Source organism: Corapipo altera, unplaced genomic scaffold, assembly GCF_003945725.1.
Source record: "Corapipo altera isolate COAL_440 unplaced genomic scaffold, ASM394572v1 61167, whole genome shotgun sequence".
Lineage (NCBI taxonomy): Eukaryota > Metazoa > Chordata > Aves > Passeriformes > Pipridae > Corapipo > Corapipo altera.
The window spans coordinates 1,627,603-1,640,254 of NW_020884949.1; the positions used below are offsets into that span (position 1 = coordinate 1,627,603).

General features: G+C 40.4%; 1 protein-coding gene across 2 annotated transcripts in view; it reads right to left on the reverse strand.

Annotated features, from left to right (window-relative positions):
* LOC113956381 (transient receptor potential cation channel subfamily M member 6-like) overlaps positions 1-11,955 on the reverse strand; it is a 36,388-nt gene extending 24,433 nt beyond the window's left edge. For both annotated transcript variants that reach the window (XM_027662892.1, XM_027662893.1), the window contains exon 1: positions 11,676-11,955. In XM_027662892.1, the coding sequence (XP_027518693.1) occupies positions 11,676-11,690 (15 nt within the window). In that variant the 5' untranslated portion in view covers positions 11,691-11,955. The remainder of the gene's footprint in view (positions 1-11,675) is intronic.
* Positions 11,956-12,652: the final 697 nt, after the last annotated feature.

A 12,652-nucleotide genomic window follows, 5' to 3' on the forward strand; every position in this document is an offset into this window, starting at 1 on the left:
TCATTACTCATTCTCAAAAAATAGGATTACCCTGCTTGGACCTACCACCTCCCTGGATAGCACACAAAAACCTGTGGATTGGCTTATTGGGAGACATGTGTGGGGGGACCCATGGCTTCAGTTAACATAGTGCTACTAAGTGAAAAATAAATTTAGGATTATCTAAACCACAAAAACGAGGGATGAAGGGAGTGATTTATTTAGAAAAAGAAGTAGGAAGAGTATTGCACATTGTTCCCATAGATTTTCCTCCTCGGAAGGTTTCATTCAGCTTCAGCAGACCAGATTAGAGCCACACAGATGGATGGACATCGTAGATGGGATATAACAGTCCAGCATGGTCTGCACCATCCTATTTCTAACACCAGTCATGTTCAGTGTAGTGCTGACCCCAACGTGAAGGGACTGACCTTCCCTTCTTCCTGCTGCAGCTTTCCCCTGACATGCTATCCTGTACTGCAATCCCACTTTAAAGGCAGTACTATAAATCAAGGACAATTATGGCCTCATGACCATTAAAACCTGTTTTCTATTATTTGGGGCTTCTCTCACTGTGGTTATACAGGGGCGAACAAGAACTCCTTGGCATGACAGAGGAGTGACATGCTGCAGCTGTTGGGCTCATGAGGTTCTCCACAAACAACACCAGTCACAAGGTATGCAACGTTTCATTGGCCCCAGGGGGACCTACACTCTTAGGTGCCAACAACATTTTTGAAAACTGAAACTCAGGCACATAAATAATTGAGATGTTTTTGAAAATATTACCTGCAGCCTAGAGTGGAGTACTGTGTGCACTGCATAATCATGTGTATGCACAGACAGACATATTTATCTACATTTTCCTTTATGAGCTGTAGAAATTTTAAACTCACCTACCTTCTGGTCTTTGAAAACTACTACATGGCCTTTTACTTTTCACTTAGGTGGTCACAAAGGGAAGGAGGGGAAAGCAGTAACAAGTAGAAATTATCTGTTCCCTGTTCCTACAACACTAAAACAAAAAACAAGTGAAGGTAGAGCTCTAAGAAACATGCCTTTTTCTGGTACAGTTCTGAATGATTATTATGTTTTCTTCCTGATTCTGGTTACCTCCAGGGACAACATACTTCAGCACATTCACTACTGAGTAATCTCTGCACTCCTGACCTCGTAACAGCCAAGAAAGCTTCAGTATCTTTTCTTTATCAAGCCATAAAACAATAAAGGAAAGAGGTACAAACATAACAATCGATTTTGTGCTTATTGTAGTTTTTACACTACTATGTAAGCCTGTTACTACTTTAAATAAGGTTGTTATGCTATAATACAAACTTAGCAAAGTCTGTAAACTGATTTCACCACTTCAGAGCATACTTTTAATTAGGAAAAAAAAAAACAACAAAACAACAACAAACCCAAACACTAAAAACACACTATGATGATATTTTCTTAAATTCATTTCAGGCTCATACCAGCATGAGCTTATGTTTATAGGTAACATTGCAATTCCCCTGGGAGGTCCAAAATACATGAACCTCTAAAAATCGACCACTCTGTTTTTTTAACAGGAGTTTGTAGTTTAATTTCAGGTGTTCACAACTTAAAACACTAGCTGTTTTTTGGGTTTTTTTGGTGTACAAGTAGATGCTATTTATTTTGAAAATTATATTCATAAACAGACATAGAAAGAATATTACACTATAAACATATTTTTGTCAGCAAGTATATCAGAAATGGATACAGTATATATGTTGCTACAGCATGATCTGTGTGAAATACCATTCAATATTATGTATAGTAGCAGAGCTCTCTTCTTAAACTCCCAACATCCGAATCACAAACGTTCCATCTTTAAATTACAAAACGGAGCAAAATCAAACCAACCAAACAAAAAAAACCCAAACAAACAAAACCCGAAACAAAACAAAAAAACCCAAAACAAACCAAGAGAATACCCAAAAAAACCTTTTAGTCAGCATCATGGTAAAAAGAACTGAAAGTTTACTAGAGCCAGAGGCACTTGTCTTGCATGTTACACCTAACCTCATGGCATTCAGACAGCGCTGCCACGAAACCGCCGTGCGATGTCCTGCTCGTAGCGTGGGCAATATTTTTTGCTATAAGCCTTTCATGGCTACCAGGATACAAGCAGATGTGTGTGTGCGTGTGTGTGTATAAAATCACTCAAGTCCCCGTTTGCAGCAGCACAGGGGACTAATCAGTATCGGCACCAGAACATCAAATCCCTGGTGAAACAGCTCCGCGTAGCCCAAGGGGTTCTATTTGCCGAGACCTAACCGATCTGCTCTCTCCCCGATTCGCCTGGACTTTCAGACGGACCCTGTTGCCATTTGCGGATTTAGCTCAGACGCTGCTCACGACACGGCGAGTGCCGTGCACGCCGACGGAAACAAAAGAGCTGTAGCTCCGAGCCAGCCGCCCACCACCCACTCTGCGCGGAGACGAAGGGACCGTGGCCCAGGAGAGGACGAGGAGTATCGGTCCCCACAGCCGCCGGTCACCCGGGGAGAGCAGCGGCGCCCCCGGTGCCGCCCTCACCTGCGGGTCCGCGCGCTCGCGGGGCGGGAGCCGCCAGCCGCCGCCCCGCCAGTCCCGGCCGCCGCGGCACACGGAGCCCAGCGGCGAGAGGAGCAGGTCCCGCCACGCCGCCATGCCCGCCGGGCCGGCGATCCTTGTCCCGCGGCGGCGGCGGCGGCGGGGCGGGCGGGCGGCGCCCTCGCGGGCGCGGCGGCTCCTGGGCCTCCGTCCTTTACCCCCGGCCTCTCAGTGAGCCATGTGCTTCGTTGCTCCTGTCCCCAGTATGTGAAAGTCTACGCTGCCACAAGGCAGCGACGACGCTTTCCTATGCGAGGCGGCCGAGTACCGGCTCTGCCTTCGCTCCCGCCCGCCGGGGAAGCACCGACGGCCGCGCCGAGCACCCTCTCTGCAGCCCCCCGCGGACACGCTTCACCCCGGGCCCACCAGCGCTTTGCTTCCACCTTGCCAAGTTCTTCCTCACGTCGGGAAACCGGGTCATGGGTATCCCGAACCAGTATATGATTTTTGCCTATGGTTTGCCTGCATCTCAGCTCCCCCTCCTAATGCTTGAGTTTTGATCCTGGTCATTTTTTAGGGTCCTGTAAAAGTAAATTTGTGGTATGAGTTACAGCACTCGTGGCAAATCTAAGAGGAAGGTCCAAGAGTAAATCAACAATTTTCTTGAATTGTGAGCACTGGAATCATATGTAATCAAGACATTATTAAAGGCAAAAGGTGAAAAAAGAAACAGTAGCTGTATTACAGCTCATGACAATGAACTCAAGCAGTGAACAAGAAAACAGGATGTGACCAGTGTATTAATTAAAGTCTTCATAGAGTGATGAAATTTGGATATAAACCCAAATTTTTGAATACTTAGGTTCTTGATCTTCCTAGTCTTCTTCATATACCTTCTGTAAAATTTCTTCCACACTGACAAAGAAAACTCAAAGACCACAGCCATCAAACCAAATCAAGTACCTGCAGGAATTATAGCTGGTTGTACCAAATGTGGACTGATAAAACAGGCATACACCATTCTCTCTTTATTCTGAGTTTTGTTCTGTTTCCAGTCTTTTGTATTTTCTCCAACTTATCTCAAACCTCTCTGTTCATTCAATCTCCAATTTCTCTTATCCCGAACTAACCTTCTTCCTATGCCAGGCTCCAGTTCTTTGGTTTCTCAGCTCTGCCCGATCATCTGCTTCTACCCCACTGCTGCTTTTATTTTGTTGCCTCCAGTTGTACCACTGTATTGACTGTGAGCTCCAGTGTCCATCTGCCTCTGGATTTTATCTGTATTTCCAATCCACTTGCTCTTTCTAAATGTTTCTCCCATTTTCTGGTCTCTCTATTTTTAATTTTCCTGCCCAGCCAAGTCTCATCTTCCTCTGTGGTGTTCAGCTCTCTCTCTCTGTACCCCACAGGAGAGGCTTGCCTTTAGATCACGCTGTTCCAGTGCATGAGCCTGGGAGCAGAGCCTCTGTGAGCACCAGGGAGAAAATACTTCACTTTTAGTTCAAGAACCCCAAAAACTCAGCAGCACCCCAAAAACCAGAGCAGGAGCACGACTCAGGACCTTTTGAAATAGTGGCTGTCAAACTTAGCACTGGTTTCACATAAACTATTACTTCAAAGACAAAGACAATAATAAAATTGCTTCCAGCCCCCTGCCATACACAATTTTCTGCTTCTTACACTGCTTCTGTTTTTTCTTTAGACTTCTTATATTGCACTTCCTATACAGTAGGTCTTAAAAAAGCATTACCGCTTCTAATAACAGAATGGACTTCTAAAAACTTTAGCAGGTGTTGAACATCACGCTCATTCTTTACACCTTTTAAGATACTATTTTCAATTACATTTTCTCAAACAAGTCATCCTGAGTCAGCATAGAAGTTTTCAGCTTGATTTGCTAGTATCACTGATGTTTATAAATGAAATAAATAAATGCCCATGCCCACTCTTTATTTGAAGCTGAACTCTGTAAGAAACCTGAAACACATGTATCCCAGCACAGGTGCACTGGACTTACTGGGACGCAGCTATGAGTACATATTGCTCTGACTGCAAGTATTTTCTTAATTCTAAGTTTCTGCCATTTCTTTCTGAATTGTGAAGATTTTTTCAGACATACGAAATTGTCAGTTTTCCCTGGAATCAAGTCCTGCCATTTGTAATCTAGTAAAAAACCTAAATATCTTCTCTGAAAAGCTGTGTAAACCAATTCTCATGCTGCAAATTCCCACACCCAATTCCTCAGCATTTCACTGATACGAAAATAACATGTGGTATATTTTATAACAGCCATTTTAGTAGTTCAGAGTCCATATAACTCTCTTGTTATCTCTAGAAATCAGAACTGCTGAGATGTTTTCTCCTTATCAATTTTATTTCTACAGACTTACCTTGGGATCAGTGCTATCTTGCTTGCCCATCTTTTAGGCTTCTTTTTTCTTAGTCCTATATTTCCAGTGCCTAAGCTGTCACCTCAACAGCAGTGGAGCCAGCTCATTTCTCAGATGCTCATCAGGAACAGCGCATCAGATGTCCTGCTTTTCATGGCGTAAGTAAGTGAAATGCATACATGTCAAAGTCTGACTGCATTAATTTATGTATAACTTTGCACTATTTTCAAAGTACAAAAATGCCATACCAAAAAGCATTCTTAAAGTAAGATAATATGCTTAACAGAAACCCTTATTAAAATAGCAATGGCTTTGTTTCTGTTGTTTCCATGGGAGGCCTGTAAAGGCATAAAGATCAACATGTTCACTCTGTTCTTTTGTTCTGTTAGATCATATCTCATACCCAGTAAGTACACCGAAGTGGGGGGTTTTTTCCATCCATTGCATTTAATCAGGCAGAATCTACCAGAAAAGGCCCAAACTATCTCATGCACTAATCTGTTTTAGAGGGATCTCCCAGTCTCATTGTTTCATCATCTCCAAGCACACTGAAGACATTAAGTTTTGTAAGAGTATGTACAAACCTTTGCCTTTGCCTCAGTGTCCTAGCAGACCTTCAAGAACTGATAATGGAGCAAAGAGAGGAGCAAGGAATGAAACTGGTAAAGACTACTTCTAGATTCCTCCCCAGTCCATATCATCAACAAATCAGCCTGGGTTTAGGCTAATGTACCTCTATCTTCCAACATAATTAAAGAAGCCTCATAAGTTAGTCAAACACCAAAGGCTGGCAGCAGATACATTGAACACTCTCATCAGATGATGACCATTTCAGCCTCTGCTCTAGCCTGCTGTGGAAAGGCACTGTGGCACTTATAGCACAAAATATAAATCTTGTTTTACCATGCAAATTCTGGACTACAACAGAACAGAATCTTCTACCTTGGTCTTCCCCTTCTACATACACTGTGTAAAGGCAAACTCATGGAATGAGCTTAAGTCATGCTTTATGGTTCATTTCACAGTATGCAAATATGCAATGATTTTTCCAGATTATTCCTTCCTGCTGCCCACTGCACACTGATATTAGAAACTGATCTGCCAACAAAGGACAACATTACTTCCCTCATCAAAAATACAATTATTTTTTGATTCAAGGATGAGTTTAGCTCAGTTGGTTAGAATATGGTGCTAATAACACTGAGGTCATGGGTTTGATCCCTGTATGGGCCATTCACTGAAGAGTTGGACTCGATGATCCTTGTGGGTCACTTCCAACTCAGTGGAGTCATATAAATGTCCGTCATCTACTGGTTCACATGACAGATGTGCTACAACATGAGGCAAGAAGGAGGACAGTTTTGAATATTGAATTATACACACACAAAATGCTTTGTGGTCTTTTGGTGGTTTTTAAGCAGATCATCCAGAAGTTGCACGAAGTAGTTAATGATATCTGAGTATGGCTCAAAATCATTCAAAATAGTTATGATGTTGTATTTACACGAAGAATTATTTGAAGTCAGCAGGACAGTCTGAAGAACTTATTCTATGAGAAAAATTGACTTTTTACAAGTTTTTATTAGAGTTTGTAAGTTTACAGGAATGTAGTGGGGTAGGTTTCCTCAACTTGATGGTCACAGTCACAAATATCGAACCATAATTATCCCAAAATGTATTCTGAAATACCTTTGAAGTCAGTGCAGACCCAAAGAACAAAATGCAATGGTACAGTTTAATCTTGTTATAATCATGAATAGTTTCTGTCCTTCTAGCAATGGTGCCAAGGAAACCAACTTCCCAAAGTAGGACATCACAGTCCAGAATAGGGAAATAACGTTTCAGATGCTGTATGTCGTCTCTATTATTCAATTTTCTTAACAGAGGCAGGAAAATTAGTGAAGGCACACCAAGAGGACTCAGTGTAGGTGTGTTTGGCAGCTTTAAGACGTAGTAACCTCCTTCTCTTAAGAATAAATCCTTCACAGTGATAGAGAAGCCCAATGTATTTTTTCAGGGCAACAATCATAGATTCAAAGAATCATTTCAATTCTAAAATCAACCAGCCATTAACCCAGCACTGCCAAGTCCACCACTAAGCAATGTACTTAAGTGCCACATCTACACATCTTTTGAAAATCTCTAGGGATGGTAACTTAACCACTTCACTGAGCAGCCTTGTTCCAATGCTTGGTAACCCTTTCTGTGAAGAAACTTTCCCTAATATCCAATCTATTGGCACAACTTGAGGACATTTCCTCTTGTCCTGTCTTGCTGCTCAGGACAAGAAATGAAACCCACTTCACTATAACCTTCTTACAGGTAGTGGGGAGAAGGACAAGAAAGATGCAGAATCAAAGGATAACTACTTCAGTGGCCCTTACCTCAACATTCAGTGACTCCTTAGATGGTATGTGTATCTAAACAGTAACACCTTAAAAATTTTTCAAGTTTCTAGGGAGTCTTCCTTGACCAATAACACAATTCCTACTTCTAAGAATAAGCAGTCTTGAAGGTTTTGTGCAATAGTTGCAGGCAACACTGCCTGTCGTCAGTTTGTTCTGTCATCCCTTGTATCCCTCAGAGTGATTAACATATTTTTCAAACGCATCATTTTTCAGAGTACCCCTAAAAAATTTGAACTCTGCCTGCCTTTTAAGCTCCCTGGACTGAGTTAAATGACAAGCATATGGATTCTTCAGTGACACTTTCTCCAGATGTGACCCTGCAGCTCTCAAAACCTCATTTTAAAACAGTTTTCAAAATCTCTATTTTCCTTTCCGACTTTTTTTTTTTTTTCCATACTAGACACAGTATATGTGGGGTTGGTACTGGGGCTGATACTGTTCAAAATCTTTGTCAGTGACATGTGGAATTGACTGCACCCTCAGCAAGTTTGCTGATGGCAACAAGCTGTGTGGTGCAGTTGACATGCTGGAGGGCAAGGAGGCCATCCAGAGGGACCCAGACAGGCTTAAAAAGTGGGCTGAGGCAAACCTCATTAAGTTCAACAAAGCAAAGTACAAAGTGCTATATGTGGGTTGTGGCAACCCTAGGCACATCTGGTTGAGGAGACAAGTGATTGAGAACAGTCCTGTGAAGAAAGACATGGGGGGTGGTCAACAAAAAGCTCAGCATGAGCCAGCAACATGTGCTCATGGCCCAGAAAGCCAACCAAATTCTGGGCTGCATCAAAAGCAGTACAGCCAGCAGGCTGAAGGAGGTGATTCTTTCTCTCTGTTCTGCTCTCATGAAAACCCACGTGGAATGCTGTGTCCAGTTCTGGTATCCCCAACGTAAGAAGGACATGGAACTGTTGAATCAAGTCCAGAGGAGGGCCATGAGGCTATTAAGAGGACTGGAACACCACCCCTATGAGCAAGTTGGGACTGTTTCAGCCTGGAGAGGAGAGATTACCTGGAGATCTCACAGCAACCTTTCGATATCTAAAGGGGATCTACAGGGAAGTTGGAGAGGGACTCTTCCAGGAACTGTGGAGATAAGACAAGGAGTAATGCGTACTAACTGAAAGGGGAAATTTAGGTTAGGTATTAGGAAGAAATTTTTTACTATGAGCGTGTTGAGAACAAGTTGCACGCACACTTTGTGATTGCAACTGGAAGAAGTTGCACAGACATGTTGTGATTGCCACAACCCTGGAAGTGTTCAATGCCTGTTTGGATAAGGCCTTGAACAACTTGGTCTCATAGGAGATGTTGGGACTAGATGATCTTTAAGGTGAATTCCAAACGCTTAACATTCTGATTCTATGATATCTTTCTCACAGGCACTATAGAGAAGACAGAATTGGAAAGAGGTTTGTGTTAGTATTCATTCTCAAAGACCTGTCAAAGCAAATGCTTTGAACTTTAGAAGAAAGGAGACAAACAAAAATCTTTCTGCTTTAGACTGAAAAAAAGGAAGTTATCCACATGACTTCTTCAGTTTGAACTAACCAAAAATTATTTACCTAAAAATCAAAGGCTAAACAGTGATGAACGTACAGAGATTACTGTGCTTCTTTAAGAAAGAAGGAAGTCTGCCTTTAGTGACCATGGCTGGAGGCAAGAGGAAAACCTGAACTTACTAGGGCGTCTGTAAAACACACTAAGCACACATATTTTCAGAGTAGACTTAAGACAACAGCAAATGATCCAGCTTAAGAAGATGGGCTGATTCATGATGAATAGTATTGTCTATCATCTACACTAGTCTTCCAAAGGCTTGAGGCTGCCGAAAGCACATCCACATTCATGTGATACTGTGCCTTTAATAATTGCTGATTGCTCTGCAGGCAAGTCACACACACTTGACTTTTGATTTTCACAGCCTAATCAAGCAATTGTGGGATCTGGACCTGAAGGTTCCCCTCAGGCACAGCTTGATGGCACAACCATGGCACAAGAGGCAAATGATCATATATGGATTCACCCTATGAGCTGTACCTGGCCAGCAGGGCATGCATGGCACTGACCACACCCTGCTGAAAACAGCAGGCAGATGATCACAGGCACAAGTAAAATTGAGATGTTGGTGTCAGCTAGGCAGAGCACTGTTATGATTATTATTGCTTTCAGGCTGTGTTTTGAGGAGCTAGCCCATAATAAAGGACCAAAACATAAATCTTCAAACATTAACTTGGCTGTGTGTTGCTGGCTGCTCTAATTTCACCTTTAGGTGCCCAGATTTCTAAAAGGAACGTAAAGTAAATTTAAGCTTACTTCTATTCAGGAAATTAAGGAGTTTGTTACCTCATATGAAACCATTTTAAGTATTTTTCCTCTCTGAGGAAAAACTGAGCAGCCTAGGAGAGGAAACAAGTATGGTTGCATCCTTCGTTCAAATTGGTATGACTGATTATTTTTAAAAAATACATTATATGATCAAATAGACCTTCAATTTTTTTAAGAAAACACACTAAATACTGATATTTGTTTCCTTGACTACTTGAGACTTAAGACAAAAAAAGGACCTGTTCTTGTAAAGATTAGTAGAGTTACTGCTCACTGTCCTGAAAGCACAAATCCTCTATAGAATGAGTACGCTATAATTAGAAAACTACAAATCAGAATACATCTCAAAAAATCAAATTCCACTATTAAAATCTCTAGTAAAACAGTACAACTAGATTAGAGAACTTCAAACATTGTATCTTTAAAAGGCAAAGTGTTTCTAATTTTGGTTACTGAAAATCTATTAATGCACTTTTATTATTCCTGCAAGTCAATCACAGAGGCTGGTAATCAGCGAGAATGTGGTCCAAGGAATTTGAGTTAAAGAATTTTGATTGCTGAATTTGTTATTGAAATAACTGGTCTTTACAAATTAGCAATTCTAACCTCACTTTGAGACACCTGAAAAAAGGTAAAACAGAAATCCCAAAATGATTTGTGATTGGACTAGTTAGCACTGACAAATCCAAGACATTCACAAATAAATTGCACAACATAAAAAGGGGAGAAAGGAACACATTGAAATGTATGTACCAGAACCTGTCTCAGGGCTCAAAATAATGAGAAAGAAAAATACCTTTTACACTGTTCGTTGGCATAAAAGCTAGTAGGAAAGTAGGCAGACTCAGTGTCTATTTCTTTGACTCAAAGGGACTCCAGTAACTAAGCTGGAGTACTTAAAGCACTTTGGGCATCTCTGCACTGCATGTATGGACCTAAGGAAAAAACACTACCATATTGGACACCAAATCCAGCACAAATTCTTCCTGAAGCTTTGTGCTTTCATAGAAATTTAAGGCACTTTGATATTCACACTCTGGGTTTGATGTGTCCAAAGTATAAACAGTTTTTGCCTGTTATCTATACCTTTCCTTCTCATATCATACCACATTTCACAATAATAGTTTTGAATTATTTTTACAAGTTAAATTTAAACAATTAAAAGCTGTCTTTGTTGTCCCTGTATTTTTGCATTACATATTTGGAAATACAGAGGTTTGTCTGAAGTAGACTTTTCTCTTTTCAACCACAAGTTTCTCCAGTTTCTTAAAAGTAGAAAAAATATTACTGGATACACAGATGCAACCCTTTGTGATTATCTGATTTAAAAAGCACTGCAGTTACCAGCTAACAATCATGAAAGCAAATGATTTTGATAGTTTACTTTAAGCAAAGTAGTTCTTACTTAATAATTACGCAATTAGAAATAAAATTAGGTTTTTATAAATCCCAGGAATTAAAAGAAACTGAAAGCAATTTTCATATTCTACAAGTTGAAGCATCAAAAGGAAACATCCAGCATAAAGCTTCAGGCCTCAGAAAGGGGCATTTGACACTTCACAAAAATTTACTTTGTCTCCCTCCTGATTTCACATTTTTTCTCCTGGTAATGGTGACATATCACTTTAAAGAAAACTATTTTTTCCCTTCAGTAGTGGAAAAAGTTATTTACTATCTGTAGGGCTTTAAGAGAAGAAAGAGCAATGATTTTTAAGTCCTTAGAACTGACTATAAAGTCATGAACACTATTTTTTCCACCAGGAGCATTTAAAACATACTTATTAACAACTAATCAGTTCACTTACAAATGCAATAGCAATTAAAATAGACTGTTAAAGTACACTATACATCAACATCAAATTCTCTAATACAAAAAGCATGAAGTAGGAAGTTTAATAAGACCACCAGAAAAACCCTATTTGAAATTTCCTCATACACATCAAATGTATTGTTACCTATACACAAACATTTAAATACTTCTTTATGAGTTAGTTTCTTATGAATTACCACTTACCTTTTTTTCCCTCATTTTATCACTTTACACTTCAAGTAGCCTTCAGCCACCGATCAAGGTTTCCATCTAACACACAATCAGATAAACCTTGTTCCCCAGTTCTGACTAAAAGAAACAGTACTATGAAGCAGTGTCAACAGATTCCCATGTACTAAATTGATAATTGGATTTGGTTGCTTGCTTTTGGTTTGGTTTTTTTCCGGGCAAGGGACTTGAAGAGATAATTAAGAGATGAATCAAAAATTCTTGCCACGACGTTTTTACTCTAGTTATGCTGAAAACCTTGTGTCACCTTATGATCAGGAACCTGTGACTTGATCTGCCTTTATTTATGTATCACTGTAAGGAAATCATTAGCATTCATGATGTCACAGCTTGAATTTTCAGTAGCAGTTCAGAATAAAAGCGTACCGAAACCATTTTTAAGATTCACTGTAACTTACTGTGTATTTGTATTGCCACCTAGAGAGTCAAGGTTATAACTGTAGCCATGGAAATAATTAAGCCAGCCCAGGCATACTAATTATTATGAAATGTTTCTTTGAGCATAAGTTTTGCTGCAGCAAACAGTGAGTCTCTGCAGTCTACCACCTCTTACTGCAGCAGTTGTGAGATGCTTTCACAAAAGTGTACACGAATTCCCCACAATGAATCTGCTGTAACCAGAACATGCTGGCAAATGCTGGACATTAATTATCTTTGTTGTCACCTGGAAACACACATATACATTTGCACTCTTTATCTTCTTCATGAAGCATCCTGTGGACTTTTCAACAACCTATATACATAAGCATGTGCTTTTTTATTGTCCACTAAATTCTTGGCCTTGCCAACAGGAAAAAACCATCCAGTAACTGTCAAAACACTGAGAAACCTAATAAATTTACTGTTGATACTCATATTCAAATTAGTGTACTGTTGCTGTGCTGGAGCTAATGCTGCAAATAATGTTTCTTGTCACTGATCTGCTGGCCAAC